Raw genomic sequence first — 20,173 nt, 5'->3', positions numbered from 1 at the left:
AAGCAGTACAGTAAACCTCGGTTTTAAGGGAAATCAAAACCTGTTGACGAATGAACATTTGATAGAAAGATGAGGATGTGAAAGACAACGGAGAAGCATTTTTAAAGGCAGTGATTATAAAACAAACTACTTTTTAGAAGACTGCTTAAACACAGTGGGTCGAAATAGGCAAACAACAAATTCATATAAAATACTCAAACTGTTCGTGTGACTGGATTGGATAGTGGATTAATATTATGTGCTTCAGATTTTTGTGTTTCATTCACATCTATGACGTTTTCGCGAGTTCAGTTCAGTTCGTCCCCTGTGACCACAAGGTGGCGTAGCACGCTTGACCTAAAGTTAAAATGTCCCCAGTTTAAATCCGTGTGTGTGCTTTCTGTGTGGAGCTTGCATATTATTCTCCTTACATGGGATTCTCTCACTCCAAAAACATGAATGAAAGGTTATTCAGTGACCAGAAAGGATCTGTTAGTGTGTTTCGTGCCTGGTTGACGCTCATTCGAAAGAATTTAAAGAGCTTTACATCAATGCGTCAGTAAATATTCTTTATTCATATTTGTGATACAGAACAGAGCTGCCGCCCACAATGGCGCACCTGCAGCAGACACTGTAAACAATGAAGTAATAGCACACCCTGCTGGAGAAACTGCGTCACGACATGTAAGACAAAAACTGAATTGATCTTTTTCAAATCAACTGAAAAGGCCTCGTTCAGCACTGTTTTTCTTTCCTACGACCGCATTCCACACATTGTGGATCTACTTTTTAAAATCAGGACGAGGTATCTTGATTAAACAGTATAATAAGCACAAAGCAAGCAGCAACAAAGTATTTATCTTAACAGTGTGAAATCATTCAAATGATCGGTTTATTCCAGGATAAGGCACAAAGACATTTGATCAGAGTCCTGCCATTGGATGAGCAACCTTGTGATGGTGTGAGATAATTAAAGAATTGATTCAATCTTGTTTTTGTTTTTTTTTAAATACCAGTGATGATTATTCCAAATACAGAAAACAAAACAAAATCAAAACATCCCCTTTTCCTTCTTGAGGCTCAGCTGCTTCCATGGTGGCAGACTCGCAAAGTCATCTTTGGTCATCCCAAACACGCTGCTGAAGTCACAGTCAGACAGGTATTTCTAAAAAAAAAAAAAAAAAAGACATTTCTTTTCCATCACATCGACCTCAAACAACAGTTTTACAGGTCATGTCAAACATGGTTCACAATAATGACTTTAACACATTTGGACAAACATATAGCGTTCATTCAACTGTGAAACCTGTGTTATTGTGAAACTTCACGATAAATCACACATGAAAAAGGGAGTAATGAGGGAGGACAGGCAAATGATTGAAAATCGAAATAGAAGAACCACTGGTACAACCCACAAAAATGGCAAAGAAAAAGTAACACACACACACACACACACACACACACACACACACACACACACACACACACACATATATATATGTATATACACATACCTCTTTCTCTCTGGGTTGAACTCCTTCAGGCAGCTCATCAGCCTGCTTGTTGATTAAAGCTTCAGGAGGGAAACACTCAAAGCTTTTCTCGCTCTCAGCAACATTTTGTTCCTGATAAATCACAGTGAAAATTCAGAGATGGCCACTCTGTGTAGCATCAGTTTGAAATCAGACAATTGGACACAGTGCTTTACAGAGGTGGGAGACAACACATTTTTTGTACGTTGTTTTCTAACAGAGTTTTACTCTTATTCCCTGTTTGAACATAAGTGTCAGTGTTACTCCTTGTAACGTGCTTTGAACTTTCTTATTTCTATGAGGATGATCCAGGAGGACAGTTGAAAGATCAAAGCAGCAAACATTTACTCATACTGAACTTACAAATCATATTAAACTTAGCAATAAACAAGTTACATCTATAATAGTTAAATACCAAGACTTTTGTCACTGTTTTTATTTGAAAATTCCCAAAGAAAAAGTTTTTAAAGGAATTTATCCAGTTGGAATTTCAGCCTGGCTGATTCATGATCTGTGTTCCTGCCAGTCATTGAGCTGACAAACATATGAGTGCAAATACAATAGTTAGATTATTTACCCACATCTAAAATAAAAAAAAAAACCATAATGTATTCAATATATTTCAGAACGTATGCTGTCTTAAATCTTATAACATTAAAGTTACCATTCAACTTAGAGTTTGAGTACTATTGCCTCCTCTGATGCATTATCAGATATTCTATGACGTATTACTGTTCTTGACTTTTTGTCAAAACTAGCTGTTTATTAATTGCTGTGTAACAACGATCATTCCACAGTAAAAGAGCTACAGAATTGAAATTGAGAAATGGAAAAGATTCTACTTACACTGTTGACGACAACAGGTGACGCAGCGTCTCCCAACTCCTCCTTCAGGTCCTCATAACTCTTTCCTCCCTGAAAGATGTCAAGGTTTATGAGACAACCGTTGTTTGTCCGACAAAAATGAAGTTCTGTTTCCGTCCAGACACTCACACTCCATTTGTTGGGATCCCAGGCTGTGAACCAGCCAGTGAAGGTGAGCGGCTCGAACCCTTGCTTGATGAGGACAATGGGGGTTTCTGGATCCCTGTTGGCTGGGTGGGTGCGCAGATACTCCTGACTCGTGACCACTGCACCCTTACGCTCCACCTCATTGGCCTCTTTGCCGATCCACAGAAACACCTGGGGCCACCAGAGGGAGGTTTTAAGTGTTTGTTCCACTTATCTGCTTTTTTTTCAGATTCTGGCCTTTCTTGTGCAATGTTATGTAATCATTTAATCGTAATAAGGGTTTCTTGAGCCCATGAAAATATAAAATATGTATATTTCTATTATCTCATTCCATCTTAAACTATTGTCTTTATATAGAGTTGATTATCTTATAACTTGGTGCTGGTTTCAGTTTCTTACTTTATTTAGTCAAAGTTCTATCACAAATCCCAACAATGTATTCCTGGATGTTTTAAATAATAATATTCAAGTTGTACAAACAAATCATCATCTCTGTGTTATTTGTGTGACTATTTATGTACAGCACTTTGTTCCAGCTGTGATCGAATAGTTTGAGCCTTTAATTTGTATTCGATTTTTAAACTGTAAATATTTGATGTATATTACAAACAAACACTGTTGTACAAATACCTGGTCCCAGGTGTCCAGCAACATGACATCATCCTCGCTGAGGTCTTCCTGTATGAACTGGGTCACCTCTGTGGCAGTGAAGCGGCCCGTCTTGTTGGAGCATTCAAACAGACGGGCCTGGTGATCCAACGCCAGCTGCTGGAACCTAAAGACAATAATCATATCACTCGCACATCTGCAGACTCATGCCGTCTCGCTCAATATGAGAGTGTCGGCACTTTGTGTTGTCGTTACCTCTTGTCACTGGAGTATGGCGCCTTCCCTCCAAGCAACTCCCAGAATTTGCTGGACTCCTGACCCTCGGCCACAAGCTCCTCGCAGCCTCTTTCCGAGTTGCAGCAAATCACGGAGCTCACCTCTTTCGCCATCTCTCGCTCATCTCCGCTCGATCCCTGGAACAGCGACAGTGTGTTTACCTGTTGTCTTGATATTGTTGTTGCGTCACACTACCGTGTGCCTGATTCCATGCAAGCACTCCAGTGATTCTTTGCTTTGTGGGTTGGCAGCTGGTTATATTTAATTCTACGACTCAAGAAAGCCACAGCAGGGCAGAGAGGCAAGCCAAGCCAACTACGACTGACTTACTCCTCTCTGTGCCCAAAAATGACATCATCCCCATACATGATTATTAGGGATCTGAAGCTGTAGTGGCATGAACTCTTCTGGAAACTTTTCCTCCTCTGAACCTCACTGTGGTATTAGTCTTTCATCAGTAATGTGATTAATAGAGACGATGAGCTGTGAAGTTGGAAAGACGTGTTTGATCGCTGACGTCTTTGTCTGTCTGCCTTGCTTTATCACTCCAATTGCTTAAAACATGCTTGCATTTGTAATGCCCACAGATCAGACATGCAGAAATAAACCAGCTGTGGCCAGACTAACGTTTGGACTCTTTGGTTAAATAAAATAATTTTTATAGTCATAGCTGTGGAGGCTGGTTTTATTTCTGAAGCTGTGTTGTCCCGCTATTCTATACAGTGCACTTCAAACGCCACCTACTGGTTGGGATGGATTCTGATCCGCCAAAACAAAAGACATGTCAACAATAATAAAAAAAAAAATCAAATATACAGGAGGTGTTTATTTCCTCACGAAACGGAAGACATGGCATTTTTCAGCCGACAACACATGGAGGCACATAGTTTTGAAACAGGAAAACCATTAGAACAGAAACAGTCGAGCCCAGGTACTTCGGGAGATAAACTGTTTTATCTTAAAAACTAAAGCAGAACAAATGATAATTTATTCAGCACAAACCAGCACTAATGCAGCACAAATAATCGAGACAATTTGGGCATTGTGGGGGGCAGAGTGACGTCATCGCACTATATCATTAAAAACTTATTATGTATTTATTGTTGATCTTCGCTGGTTTGTAACAGTCTGTGCTCAGATCACACACATCTTATTTGAGTATTGTTATATTTTGCACAAAAATATTAATTAAATTATATGGATCCTTTTCAATGAGACTGATAGTTTGTTAATTGGCTACTTCCAGATTATCTGGTGGTGCCCCCTTTCATGATAAATGAATAAATGATTACTTTTTAAAATTAGTTTTTAATCAATAAATTCTTTTTAATAATTCATGAACTTTAAGTAATTATTCTTACTTTATACTTTAGAAATTGTTGAGTATATGACAGTTTACAACCATTAATGTTTTACAGTAATTTAATGCTAATGACCAAACATAAATCCCAATAGTGTGACAGGAGGGCAAATCTTCTGTCCTCTGTATTGACTGTTTTACCTTTCCACACCACAGGTAAATCCCAGATTGGCTCTTCAGTAGAAACACATCGTTGGAGTTCAGAGAAGAGGACAGGGCTGGAGCCTCGATGGTTTTTGTGTTGGTGTGGTCGGAGCCGTGAATCTGGAACAGCCTCACGGGGGGCTCTGGCTCAGAGGAGCCATTCCTGGATGTTCCCCCCTGACAGAGAGACACAGGAAGGTCCATAGGGTTAGACAAAATGTGAGTGGAGTTCTTTACAAGCAGTATAAATTATGTTTCCTCACTGTCACCTCTTCTGTCATGCCTCGACGACGTTAAAGCCTGGATGGCTTTTAAATTTCTAAGTTTTAATGAAAACAAAACTCAGGTGATGGTGTTCGGGACAAGTGGCTCCTGTGGACCCCCTCTCTTCAACTAGCCAATGGTTTTAAACCTAGGTTTTAGAATGGACAGTGATTTTAAATTGGACTCTAGGATTAGGGCAGTGGTTCAGTCCAGCTTCTTCCACCTCAGAAGGCCTGCAAAGGTGAAGACCATTCTGGCACAGCAGCACTTTGAAACAGTAATCCATGCTTTTATTAGATCCTGGTTGGATTACTGTAACACACTTGATGTTGGTACCAGCCAGTCCTCCTCCCTCGCTCGCCTCCAGGAACCACATAACGCCCATTCAGGCTTCTCTCCACTGGCTGCCTGTGCATTTTAGAATTAATTTGAAGATTCTTTCATTTTTTTTTATATCTCTGAATGGTCTGGCCGCACCCTTCCTCTTTGAGCTGCTCCACCCCGACACCCCTGCTCGGTGCCTCCGGTCAGCTGACCAGCTGCTGCTGGAGGTACCGAGGACCAAACCAAAGCTCAGAGGGGATAGGGCCTTTTCTGTTGCAGCACCTCTGTTGTGGAATGAGCTGCCACTGCCTGTCAGACAATCCCATTCACTGTCCACTTTTAAAACTAATATTAAGACCCATTTATATTCCTTGGCTTTTAGCCATGTTTGAGACTCTGTGCCTGTGAATCGTATTGTTTGTTTTACTGTATGTTACTGTCTTTACTCTTCTGTTGTCATTTTTGCTTTGTCTATTATGTGAAGTACTTTGGCTTCAGCCGCAGCTGTTTTAAAGTGCTCTCTAAATAAAGTTGACTTGACTTTATTCAATAAAGGATTTCACCTCAAAGATGACCATTTTCCCTTTGAAAATCGCCATGAAGTGTCTCGGCTCCTTGCCCATTGTGACTCTCACTTGAACCGGCTTCCCATCGTACTTGTCATCTAAAGCCACAGCCTGAAAGGCAGAAGCTGCCAGTTCATCCTGTGATGCATGTCGACCCTGAAACCACAGATGACAAGGATGTCCTTTCGTTTCAAACTGTGCAGTAAAAATAATGGTAAAATAGGTAGAGAGAGCAATACACACTTTTTGGAAAACAGCTTTGAAACAAATCCAGGATCCAGAATTACTGCGTCCTTACCTGCCACATGTAGAGCAGGTGGCACTCCCTGCTGTTAACCAAGTAGGTGTAGAGGATCAGGTAGCAGTCTCCTCCATAGAAGTATCCGTACCACTTCGGCTCCACCGGGACAAGCTCCAGATCCTCAATCCTCCACACCTAAAAGCATCGAGACTAAATCAACACTGAATCACAGAAGACAGAAACATTTCTGCTGCAAGAGACAGACACACTTACAAAACAAATAAAATAAACAATCTGTCTTTGCATTTGTAGGTGGAGGTAAAGTGAGCAGTTGCATCATGCTACCATAAATATTTTGCTTTTGTTTGGACTCGTCAAATCATTCTTTGTGTACTTTTGTAATGTTTTTTTTCTATCATTTGTATCTTTTTTTTTTTTTTTGTCTTGTCAATACTCTGCCTATCATCTATGAAGCACTTTGAATTGCATTAACGTACCTGAAAAATGCTACATAAACCAAGTTTAATTTCTCAGAAACAAAAACACTGGGATGTTTGAAAAGTGGCAATTTGACTGACGTTGAATAAAATCTGCGGTCGAATGGTCATTTGAATGCATTTGTCTCAGTAGGAGGCCTGAGGCGTGAGGCGAAATGTCCTGATTCAATTTGCTTCAAAATGTTTTGAATGATTATACATTTTTATTTGACATAAAAATCTGGGCTGCCACACACAGCCATGTAATAATGTCACGTAATAATGACATTACCTGCACTTGGCCTGTGCCGGTGTCCACCATCCTTTCCTGTGCAGCCATTTCTGGCATCTCGTGCATCAAAGTGGAATCAAACTTCTCCTGTGAGACGTGAGCTAAGACAAACATGACACCCACTTATAAAGCACACACATTTTCCCAGAGAAGGAATTTTTTTCCTGACAATAAAAATGCATTAATCATATGAGTGTTCTGTGATTTGATGGGATTGACATACCAACTTTTCCCCTTGTGTTTATCTTGCCCATGCCTTGAGTCTGGTCCCTCACGGTCCACCTTTGGAAGAGCTGCTTGAAGAGAGCAGACTCCGCTCCGTCGTTCACCGTTTCCACATTGGTGGTAGGGGGGTAGTTTTTTGCTCTGATGAACTCCTGTAACAGCGAACAAAGTGCATTTATTACCAAAGTGCAAAATTATTTAATAGGCCACTCTGGATAAATCAAGACCCAACAAAAAAAATGTAGTGTCACTTACCAAAGCTTTGCTCATGGCAGCCTGCTTTTCAGCTTTGTTTGCCTTCTTCCCTTTCCACACAAAGATCTTCATGCCCCCCTGATCCAGAAAATAGCAATCCTAAAAATATATTTTTTTAAACATTAATTACTAATCATCAGTATATTTTACTTTAGATTTTTCTTTCTTTCTCTTCCTGTGAACAGAATGAATAAAGGGCTTGAGCACTGGTGTGTGTTTAAATGAGTTAATGCTTCTGTAACAACTCACATCATGATTGAGAAGATCCTGAACCAGCGGCCTTGTAGCAACTTCTGTGACCTTCATTTGACCTTCGGCGTTTGACAAGCTGCAAAGACAGGCACCCACAGCTCATCTCCAGCAAACGTCCACATCCCCGCCCATCACACAGTTAATGGAATGAAATCTCTGTTTGTGGAGCAGCTTACTGGTAGAGTGTGAGGTTTGCCTTCTGCTCCTGGTCAGCGACTTCATCAGGAGGTCCATCGAGCAGCGCAAAGTTTCTTTCTCCGAGGACACTTGTCAGGATGTTCATGCCCTCTGGAGAATTGTTTTCTGCGTAACCCTCGACCACCTTGATCTCTGCCCGACCCCCCCGCTCTCGGTCTCGGATGTCTTTGGCCAACAGCATGCCCTGAGACACGCAGGACCAACACAGACTCACATACGGACCGCCGACTATCAGCTATAAAAACAACTTGCAGCCTCTTTCAAAAAAGGATGTGTTGACAGTGCTGTTTTAAAGTAACTCAAATTTTTAGACGGTGTTTGTTGTTATTATTACTGTGTGACTCGGAAATCTCACTTTAAGTTTTTCCTGTCTGTTACACTTTGGTCCGTTCCACTGGACAATTGTCTTTCCGATGTCCAACAAAAACACGTCTCCAAGGTTGAACTTCATCCAACTCATCTCCACCTGAAACACATTAAAAACAGAGGTCAGTTGTTCTTCACCCCTGATGTTGTAGTGCATCAGTGACGCGTGGCTGACCTCTTTGGCGATCACTCTTTTCTTTCCTTTCACATGGAGCAGTCTGTTGACGTCATACATGTTGGTTTCTGTGTGCCTCATGCCTGTTGCAATTCCTCCTTTTTTGTAGCTAAAGAAAAAATAAAGGTGAAGATTATTGTGATTTCTGTTAGTTTATTCAAAAGCTTATGTTTATCACTCACATTATTCCTTGCTTGAAGTAGCCCTTGAATGCATCAGATTCATGGCACTGAACCTCTCGGTGTTGCACCGGATTGCAGCCCAGATGGTCATCCATCTGTATGGAGTAAATAGCTGCTGCGCCCTGTTCATCCGGAGAAGACTGAGATCCAATCCAGAAGTGGATATCATGAGACAGTCTGTTGTTCACCTTCTGAATCTGGAGAGAGAGGGAAAATGGAGAACCCTCTGCTCAACATTTTAGTCCATTTTCATGACATAGCAAAGAGCGAAATATACCAGTATATTAGAATTAACTGGGCATTCAGTCAACCTGTCTCCAAATTGCACAATGATTTGTCAGTCACCTTCTAAAACTTACAGACAGAATGATGTAGCAGTCACCCTCATAGAAGTTTCCATAGCATTTCTCTGGAATTTGAGCCAGCTCCAGCTTCTGTTTCCCAGAAAAGAAGGAAATTATTTTACCTTCAGGTCATCAAATAAAAATCTGCACTTTACATTTAGCAACTACAACTGTGATTCCAAAAGGTGGTGACAAGTAGCTCATGGGAAATTGGGTTCAATGATTTCCACAGCAAACAATAAACAGCTTGTAAGATGTTAAAAAGTTTTTAATTTCATCAAAAAAGTTTAGATTTAAACATTTCTGCATGAAAATGCAGCAACATATGCCAATAAATGGAAAAAGAAAGTCACAAAATAAAACAATTAGGTTGATTTCCAACTTGTCAGTGACAAAAAAAATGTTTACAAAAGAAAAGAACATTTCACAATGGTAGCGTCATTAAAAAAAGGCAATCGAAAACATGTATCTCGACGTATAAAATTGTAAAGATCTAACCATCGTGTAATGTACATATAAAATATAGATAATCATAAGGTAATTTTGAAAATGAGGACAAATGCTTAAGTACAATTGAAGTCTTGGCACAGCTCTGGATTAAGCATCGGCATGATCAAGACATCAAGACACCTGAACAGAAACCCCATTGCTCACAAACACATTCAGAAATCACTGCCTGTGAACACAGCTTGCTCTACAAATGGAAGTTGGAAAAGTTTCACTTAAAGGAGTCATATGTCAACAAAGTTTACAAGCGGGACTGTTTTCGCTGGTCCAAAAGTTAATTCCAAAAGTGTCTGAGGAAAATGGAAAATGGTTTTGTGATCCGATCTGCCAGAGCCTCAATTCTCTTTGACATTTCAGATGCATAATCCTGCAGGAGCCATTAAAAGTTTTCAAAAGCCTGCATATTTAAATATGACACTGAAGCAGCGCCAATGATGGGCTGGATCACACACATGGAAAGACCCCCCCAAAAAAAAATAATAATAAAAAAAAAAAAAATAATAAATATATATATATATATATATATCAGTAATAAAACAGCATCTGGAAACCTTGCATTTTTCAATAATGCAATCCTAAATCACATAATGACTTTGTTGTAGAAGCATGGTTTAACTATAGTTTAACTGTCCCCGGCTAACCTCAGGCCGCTGAGCCGGGCAGCTCACGCGGCTACCACAGCTTCAACGAGGTGCGCACTCGTGAACGCGAGGTCTGTGGTGAATAAGACTTTCATCCTGCAGGACTTCTTCACATCGTGCACTTTGGATGTACTTTTTTTAACAGAGACTTGGATCAACACCGGTGAGTCCACCGCTTTCTCAGAGCTACTACCTCCAGACTGTACTTTTATAAACGCACCGAGAACCACCGGTCGTGGCGGAGGTATAGCTACTATTTTAAAAAACTGTTTTTACCACAAAGTGGTATCTGAGTGGTCGTTTTCTTCATTTGAACTGAGCTGTTTCGAGCTCCGCCAGACTGACCCAGTACTGTGCGCTGTCGTCTACAGACCGCCGAAGCACAACAAGGATTTTATGAGAGACTTTTATGAATTTATTGCTTGTGTGCTCACGCGTTATGACAGGGTTTTAATTGTCGGAGATTTTAATGTGCACGTATGCTGTCCCTCTAAGCCAATGGCCAGCGAGTTTTTGGACTTGGTGGAAGCTTTTAATTTGACACAGCACGTCACTGACCCAACACAAGTGCACGGGCACACGCTGGACCTTGTGTTGTCTTGTGGTTTTTCTGTTGACCATGTCCTTGTCGGAGATGCCGTGTTCTCTGACCACAGCTGTTACATACCACCGTGACCGGTGTTTATGTGGGTGTGTCACAACAGTGACGTGTACCTGTCTTTGCTGTTTGTAAAAAAGCCCGCGCTCCTGATGGATGCTGGGAAAAGTAGTTTAGTTAAATAAAGCCGTTGTTCGAAGGTACACAGTCGTGGTCCTCCTACTTAAAACATAATATTGGCGACGAGGATGGAGTTTTTTCCACTTTCACCACTTTCTGCGTTCCTCGCTTTGCCGGGCGAGCCGCCGATCCCGTGGCCCCGCTGGTTTGAGTCTTTTCAAACTTTTATCGCCGCCGCTGGGTTAGCTGATGCTAGCGACGCTAGGCTAACGGCTCTGCTCATTCACAACCTGGGAAACGAGGGACAGCGTATTTTCCGCACGCTTGGACCCGCGGTCAAGTATCAGGACTGTGTCGCCTTACTGGCCGGACATTTCGCTGCTCCACAGAGCGTCATCGTCCGCCGGATCTTCTTCAGACAGCGCCGACAGCGACCCGGTGAGCCCGTACACCAATACGTCACGGACCTCCGCTGTTTGGCCAGTGTCTGCAAATTTGGAGCCTTGGAAGACGAGTTTATTCGGGATCAGTTAGCCGAACACACAGCGGATCACAAATTACGTGAGAGACTGCTTATGGCACCGGATGATACGACTCTGTCTCAGGCAGTGGACATGGCTTTTCAGCTCGAGTCGGCTGCTCAGCTGACATCGCGGCTAGCGGCTACAAACGCCCCTTCCTATTCTGCTCCGCTGGCACAGACCGTGGCCCCGGCAGCTCAGGATCCCGGCCCCACTTATCCTCACAACGAGTTCGAGGTTAACGCCGCGGGACACCAGGATACCTCACCACGCCGGCCATGTGGAAACTGTGGCTCGTTTTCCCACGCCACACGAGCACAGGTCTGTCCAGCCACGGGACAGAGATGTCAGCGGTGCGGTAAGCTCAATCACTTTGCTAAAGTGTGCCGCTCTGCACCTTCTACTACAAGAACCCAGCGCCGCTCATCCCGCCCATCAAGCCCAACCACCATTCACTCAGTGGGCGCCAACAACAAGCCCTTCACCTGGTGCACGGTGGAGCTGGATGATGTGTGTTTACCACTACTACTGGACACTGCTGCCTCCAGGTCCCTTCTCAGTGAGTCCACAGTCCGGCAGCTCTTTCCCAGACAGACTATTAAAACAGGAGCAGAAGAGCTGTACGGCTATGGACACACTAAAATTAGAATGATCGGCACGGCTACCTTCTCTGTCCGTTATGGCTCCAGAGTCCTCCCAGCGTTCACGTTCCAGGTGTCACAGCATGGCGCCAACCTCCTGGGATTCGATTTGTTCTGCGCCCTGGGTTTCTCCATCTCTGATAACCTCGGTGCTACCATCCTGACAGTGACCACGCCATGGCAGCAGCGTTGGCCATCGCTTTTCACTGGGCTGGGCTGCCTCACTGCCTTCAACCACCAGCCGCTCATTGACCCAACTGTGAAAACAGTCATCCAACCTCTGCGTAGGCTACCCCTCACCCTGCGCGATGATGTCACTGCTGAGTTGCAGAAATTGATGGAGGCTGGCATCATCGAAAGAGTAGACGCCTCGCCCTGGATCTCCAATCTGGTTGTAGCAAAGAAGAAGACAGGCGGCCTCCGCCCCTGTATCGACCTCAGACAGGTTAACAAAGCGGTGGTCCCAGACAGATACCCACTACCCACAGTAGAGGAGCTCTCTGCGCAGTTTTATGGCTCGACAGTTTTCTCAAAACTCGACCTTCGCCAGGGCTACCTGCAGGTTCCCCTACACCCTGACAGCCGCAACCTCACTGCCTTTGTGACCCATATGGGGGTCTTTCGGTACACCCGGATGCCCTTTGGACTCAGCTCCGCTCCCAGCTGTTTTCAGAAGATCATGGCCACCATCTTTGCAGGCATTCCCGGGGTGGTTGTGTACCTGGACGACATTGTGGTACACGGAGCAACATCAGCCCTGCATGACGACCGCCTCTCCAGGGTGTTGGATGTGCTCGCCGGTCACAACCTCACACTGAATGGGGAAAAGTGCATCTTTGCAGCTCCTGTTATTGAGTTTGTGGGGTTTCGTCTGACCGCTGAAGGCCTGAGCCCGCTGTATTCAAATGTCGACGCCATCCTGCGCCTGCCCGAACCATCCTGCCCGGCGCAGCTATCATCGTTTCTTGGGATGACTGCATATTACTTGCGCTTCCTTCCCCAGTACTCTGACACCACTGCACCGCTACGCGCCCTTCTGAAGCAGGATGCACCCTGGGCCTGGTCTACTGCATGCTCTGCCGCAGTTAGCCAGCTCAAATCCCAACTCACCTCCCCACCTGTACTTGCTCACTTTGACCTCGAGAGCCCCACATTTGTGACCTGCGATGCCTCCAACACTGCAGTCGGCGCAGTCCTGTCTCAAATCCACAAAGGGACTGAGCGTCCGGTGGCGTTCGCTTCAAGGGCGCTAACTCCAACTGAGCAGAAGTACTCTGTAGGGGAAAGAGAGGCACTGGCCTGCGTCTGGGCATGTGAGCGGTGGCACATGTATCTGTACGGGCGACATTTCACCTTACGGACTGATCACCAGGCCCTCACAGCCCTCCTGGTCACAAGCGGATCTGGCCACAAACCGCTGCGCCTCTATCGATGGTCTGAGAGGCTACAAGCATACAACTTCTCCACACAGTTTACCCCAGGCAGGGAGAATGTTGTAGCAGACCTCCTCTCCAGAGCCACATCCACTTCTGCACCTGACACCAACCAGGACTCCTCAGAACCAGAACTGATCCTCTTGCTGCACGCACCCCTCGAGGCAGCTGTTTCCCTGAAAGAACTTCAGGCAGCTTCTGCACAAGACCCTGTTCTCACCCAGCTCTGCACTTTCATCCGTAACGGCTGGCCTGCCAGGGTTCCTGAAGATCTAGCACCCTTTCACCGGGTCAGAAGTGACCTCTCCTGCTGGAATGACGTCTGTGTGGCGAGAGGGCTGTGCACAGTGGTCCCAAGCGCTCTGAGAGAACGAGTCCTGACCATGGTCCATGACGGCCATCTCGGCATTGTAAGGGTGAAACAACGCTGCAGGGGACTGGTCTGGTGGCCAGGTATCGACAGAGACATTGAAGATCTGGTCAAAGACTGTGCAGCCTGTCTCACCAGTGGTAAAACCGGCCCTCCCCCGCCTCCACCCTTACAGCCCGTGCCATGGCCTCAGGCACCATGGACCCACATACAGGTGGACATATGTGGTGAACTTCATGGCACTCCTCAGCATCAGCGCTTCCTCTTGGTGGCCTACGACCTTCACTCTAAATGGCCAGAGGTACTTCCTGCCGGGTCTGTCACCACTGCAGTGATCATTAACTTTCTCTCCTCCTTGTTCGCCTGCTGGGGTGTCCCTGACGCCATTACCACAGATAATGGGCCCCAGTTCATCTCAGCCGACTTTGCAGCTTTTGCAGAAGAGAGGAGGATAAAGCACATCAAAACTGCCCTCTACCACCCTCAGGCCAACGGAGGTGTGGAAAGGTTCAATCAGACCCTGAAGAATGGGCTCAGAGCACACATGGCAGACGGCCTGTCATTCTCCACATCACTGCAGAGCACCTTACTGCACTACAGAGCCACACCCCACACTACCACCGGCAGCTCTCCAGCCCTACTGATGCTAGGGCGGGAACTACAACTTCCTTTGGACCGCCTACGCCCTCCGGTGAGAGACACCCCAGTAGCAGCGCCCTCACCAGGCGACCGAGTGGCACAACAACAACGTACCATGAAGCAGCAGTTTGACAGGAAACACCGTGTGAAACCACCTGCCCTCGCTGTATCGGACTGGGTCCGAGTCCGGCGTCCCTCTCGTTCTCACAAGCTGCTCTCTTTCTGGTCTGCACCAACGCAGATCACAGCACAACTGGGGCCGGCCACCTTCCGTGTGACCGATGGTTCACGCTGGCACGTCAGTCGCCTCCGACGGGTGAGGCAACCTTCTGTGTCGGCCCAGCAAGCTGCGGCTGATTATCATCACACCAATGGGGTCTGGGACCCTCCAGACATACGGGTGGAGACTCCGGCGAGACAACCCCCTCAACCACATGTGCAGGCTGAACCCCTGCAGAACAGGCCCCGCCCACTTCGGGCCCGCCAGAGGCCCTTGTACCTCAATGACTACGTTACTGACTTTTGAGACATTATCACAGTGTATAGCCTGTCATGTGGCAGAATAACCCACAGGGCTATACTAGTAAATCGGCAGTCTACCCGGTTTACTTAGTTAAGCTGGCCGTTCGGGCCTGAATGTTATTTTTGTATATTTGGGGTCTTGGTTTGCGACCATTGTTCTGATGTTTAAATGGGGGGGGAGTAAATGTTACATACCACCGTGACCGGTGTTTATGTGGGTGTGTCACAACAGTGACGTGTACCTGTCTTTGCTGTTTGTAAAAAAGCCCGCGCTCCTGATGGATGCTGGGAAAAGTAGTTTAGTTAAATAAAGCCGTTGTTCGAAGGTACACAGTCGTGGTCCTCCTACTTAAAACATAATAACAGCCCTGTCACCTTATATTTTATTTTGGACTTGGAGGTGAAGCTGTCTCCCGTGCGTCATGGTCGTGTTATCAAGCCGGGCACGGCCGTTGCTTTTTCTCCTCTTTTTACTGCATCGGCACTGGATCTTCTAAACTCCGCTGCATTTATGGACACGGAGCAATTGATGAACTCTTTTATTTCCACCTGCTCTGAAGTCCTGGACAGTGTTGCTCCACTTAAAGCCATTTGTCCCAAGCCAAAGCAGGAACCGTGGCTCAATGACACTACGCGCGCAGCTCGGCGTGAGTGTCGGAGGGCGGAGCGTAGGTGGAAGAAGGATCGCTTGGAGGTCTCGCACCAGATTCTTAGAGAGTGCTGGAGAAATTATCAGAGTGCTGTTAAAGCTGAAAAAACGAAATATTTCTCAGACTTGATTTTAGATAATATCAGTAAGCCTCGAGTTCTTTTTAAAACTATTGGTTCTGTTTTTAATCCGAGTCTGTCCACTTCATTGGAGATGTCAAAGAAAACGTGTGAACAATTCCTCTCCTTTTTTAATGAAAAGGTTGCTGCTATTAGGGCCAACATATCTCCCTCTTCATTGTGGTGTTCTTTATCCACTCAGTGCTCAGCTGTCTTTGATCAGTTTGAGTCTGTGACACTGTCTGTGCTCACAGGTATAGTGTCCAAACTAAAGCCTTCCTCCTGTCTCACAGACCCAGTCCCTCCTCGCTTTTTTAAAGAGGTTTGGGGCACCATTGGCTCTTCTGTTAGGGAGATCATCAACAGCAGCCTGGCTTCTGGCATAGTGCCCTCCTTTTGTAAGAAAGCTGTTGTAGAGCCTTTGATTAAAAAACCTGGCCTTGACCCTGCAGTTTTAGCACACTACCGTCCAATCTCAAAATTACCTTTAGTGTCTAAAATTTTAGAAAAATGCGTTTTTGCACAGTTGCAACCTTTTTTAGATGCAAATGGCACCTTAGATCCTTTTCAGTCAGGTTACAAAGCTTTGCACAGTACTGAATCTGCACTTTTAAAGGTTTTTAATGACCTGTTTTTAATGACTGATTCTGGAGGCTCTGCCATTTTAGTGCTTCTAGACCTCACGGCTGCTTTTGACACAGTCGACCACACAATTCTTTTAAACCGCCTAAGAGATTGCGTGGGTGTCAGGGGGACCGCGTTGGAGTGGTTTAAGTCCTACCTGTCGGGGAGGTCCTTCTCCGTCAGGCTGGGGGACTCCACCTCTTCTTCTGCCCCGCTTCACTGTGGAGTCCCCCAGGGATCCATCCTGGGACCCATTCTTTTCGCCTTATATCTCCTCCCACTTGGAGAGATTTTTAAAAAGCATGGCATGTCTTACCATTTTTATGCAGATGACTGCCAAATTTACATGCCCATTGCCAAGAATGAGCACAGCCCCCTGACACCCCTGCTCCACTGTCTAGGTGACATTAAGGCTTGGTTAGCCCAGAATTTTTAAAAACTGAATGAGGGAAAAACCGAAATTATGGTATTTGGATCAGCCCTCACGGACCTGGGATCACTCGGAAATTATTTGCATCCCAAAGTCACCAGCCTTGGCGTCACCATAGACAGTGATTTTAGATTTGATAAACAGATAAATGGCGTTTTAAAATCGGGCTTTTATCATCTTCGACTTTTATCTAAGGTTAAGCCGTTTTTATCTTTAAATCTTTTTGAGCAAGTCGTGCACGCTTTTATTTCTTCTCGTCTGGACTACTGCAATGCACTTTATTCTGGCATTAGCCACAAAGCACTTTCCCGCTTGCAGTTAGTCCAGAACGCTGCGGCACGACTTTTAACAGGAACCAAAAAACGAGAACATATTACCCCAATCCTCGCATCTTTGCACTGGCTCCCTGTTAATTTTAGAATTGATTTTAAAATTTTGTTGTTTGTTTTTAAAGCTTTGAATGGACTGGCCCCTCAGTATATTACAGACCTCATTCAAATTTACCAACCCCCCCGCGCTCTGAGGTCTGAGGGCTCCAGCTCCAGCTCATGGGTCCTAAGACCAAGTGCAAAACAAGAGGGGACAGAGCGTTCTCCGTTGTAGGCCCTAGGCTGTGGAACGCTCTGCCCCTCCACGTCCGAACAGCCTCCACTTTAGACTGTTTTAAAGCTCGTCTTAAAACCCACTTTTATTCTCAGGCTTTTAACGCCGCGTGAGTCGTGTGGTCCCCTGTGTCTTTTACTTATTGTTTTATTTATTCTCATTTATTTTATTGCTTTTTAAGCGTCTTTATTTTTCTATTTATTCTTTTGAATTGTCTTTATTCTTATTTGTAGTTTCTTAATGTGTTTGTAGTTTTTCATCTGTTTTGATTTTTATTCTATGGTTTTATACTTATTTAGTGTTGGACTGTTTAGTTTTTATGTGCAGTATGTGAAGCACTTTGTAAACGCTTCGTTTTTAAAAATGTGCTATATAAATAAAGTGGATTGGATTGGATTGGAACTATAGAGTCCAGGTGAACTCCAGTAAGAGAACTGTAGGACGAACTATTGAGCAGCGACAATCTTATATCAGACAAGAATGAGACAAAAATCCTCTCTCAAAAAGACAACTAGTAGGACGCTGCACGTTGCAGACTGACCGTTGCTACTCGATGTTAAACACAGTGTTAAACTTTTTGGATATGTGTGCTGCCACTGGATTTGAATGAGTTGGCCTTTTTCATGAAAAAGTCAAATGTCTTACTTTCAATATTGCCTGTATTATGTATGGCCTATTTTGAATAAAGTATGGGTTTGAGCAAACTGAAAATTATTGTATCCAGTTACATTTTTCACATCAAACAAATCTTTATTTAGCTGAGGTTGTGTTTCTAAGTTACAGTCATTGCAACTCAATAGATTTGTGTTCAGTTTTTTTTCTTCCATCAATGATTATATCACACACTTGAGAAAACAGAAAACCATTATTAATTTTTTTTTATTACCTCAACTCTCCAGATGGTTATCCCAGGGTTGGGCGTTATTGCTCTTAAAATGGCGTCCATGCTGCTCAGATGCAGTCGATGTCAGTAGCGCGTCTGTAGGTGGTTTATTCCTTTTCCTGAGCAAGAAAATTATTCCAAAATAATTCAAGGTGGTAGATTGAGCTACTCTGGTAAATTCCAGGGAAACTTTAACTATATTTTTATGATTAGCTGCCAAAGCATCAACAGAAACTGCGATTCAACTGAAACACTCACCCAATATTCTTGTATAAACCTATGAAGAGGTTTCTTTAAGCTTGTATGACTTTACAGCTGCTGGTGTCCTACCTGCCAACAACAGAACCTCAGTTCTGGAGGTCGCCTTGCTCCTGGCAGATTTGCCTGCGTTTTGCATATTTCAGGACCTGTCATTGTGTTCTGCCCAATCACTGAGGATGAGACCAAACCCTGTAGGCAAATGTCCTGAGAAAAAACATTGGCTCATATTCAAATACACACAGTAACACTGACCTTGTGTCCATCTGTTTCCCAGCCGACTCAGAGATCACAATCTGTCCATATATGGATATTTAAACAGCAGAGAGTAGATATATTACCTGTCAGTGAAGCTTTTGTCAATGAGCTATGATCAGCCATTCATATTTGATACATTTATTGTTTGAGTTGATTATGAAGATGATACATTGTTATACAATGTTATACTTCTTGAATATGCACAATGATGATAATGATGATGATGATGATGATGATGATGATGATGATGATGATGGTAAATTCTGTTACAGCTATGGTATATTTGTGACTGTGGTGCAACTGCTGGTATCTTCACACAGATTATGTGTATGCACACGTCAGTAAAGACAAGAGGAAGAAACAGAGTGCACATGGTTGCAGCTCCCTCCCGCACAAGCGTTTTTCCGAAAGAGGGTGTGGACATTGCTCCATTGGCTGCCTAAATGAGGAAATTCGTAGAAAATATTAAAAGTATACGCAAAGAGAAGATGACATTTCTTTCTGACGGCTGAACAACCTGGTTTCTTGAACTCATTGGGAAATGCTCGAAAACAGTAGTTTCCTTCAGCGTGGCAGCATTTACATTTTTAAGGATATGTTTAGATTGTCAAATATTAGTCGTGACGCATGGCCCCATTCATTAAAAAAGCCATAATGATTCTTGTTTGATTTCTTTGACCCAATCAGCCACACCCAATAGCATTAGATTCCGAACCTGAGCAGAACTAAGTGAGAACCCCATCGAAAGGCAACAAATTATTATTTTTATGTGTAATTTCTGTCAATGATTATAATGATTACTGTACACAATGGAGAAAAGCTCCGATGACTCCACCCACGCTGTGGTGGTACTATATTGTGATGGAAGACGACTGACAGTGTTGCCACAGTTACCTTGAAAAAATTATCCGATTACTGGTTACTAGTTACTCCTTTCAAAAGTAACGTAGTTACTTTACTGATTACTTGTTTTTAAAAGTAACTAAGTTAGATTACAAGTAACTTTTTAGTTACTTTCACTGCCTGGCTTCCTGCTGATACATATTTAACCTTTGACCTTGATTCTTTGTTGTATTTATATCTGATTCATGGTTATATCATCAGATTTGTACTATTATTGGTATTTATCAGTATGTAGTTGTAGTCTGTTGTTATGCTATTTATTTATTTGATTATTTGCAGTACCTGCTCTTTGCACCTTTTAATTGCTGACCACTTTGAGTGATGCGTTCAGGTGCATCATGTAAGAGCGGCTTCCGACACATTAACGAGCTGTGGGGCTCATC

The 20,173-nt window shown here is 44.0% G+C and overlaps 1 protein-coding gene across 1 annotated transcript; it reads right to left on the bottom strand.

The window, feature by feature from the left end:
• Positions 1-1,030: 1,030 nt before the first annotated feature.
• avil (advillin) lies at positions 1,031-18,434 on the bottom strand (the record flags this gene model as incomplete). Its single annotated transcript, XM_080495445.1, has 18 exons — positions 1,031-1,144; positions 1,494-1,604; positions 2,358-2,426; positions 2,505-2,693; positions 3,153-3,297; positions 3,387-3,544; positions 4,909-5,088; positions 6,063-6,221; positions 6,364-6,501; positions 7,075-7,175; positions 7,298-7,451; positions 7,555-7,653; positions 7,804-7,882; positions 7,983-8,188; positions 8,360-8,654; positions 8,728-8,924; positions 9,087-9,161; positions 18,375-18,434. The coding sequence occupies 18 exons, from the start codon at positions 18,432-18,434 to the stop codon at positions 1,031-1,033; spliced, it is 2,529 nt and encodes an 842-aa protein (XP_080351571.1).
• Positions 18,435-20,173: the final 1,739 nt, after the last annotated feature.

Source organism: Blennius ocellaris, assembly GCF_963422515.1.
Source record: "Blennius ocellaris genome assembly, chromosome: 4".
In the NCBI taxonomy this organism is placed as follows: domain Eukaryota; kingdom Metazoa; phylum Chordata; class Actinopteri; order Blenniiformes; family Blenniidae; genus Blennius; species Blennius ocellaris.
This window is presented reverse-complemented; position numbering and strand designations above follow the sequence as displayed.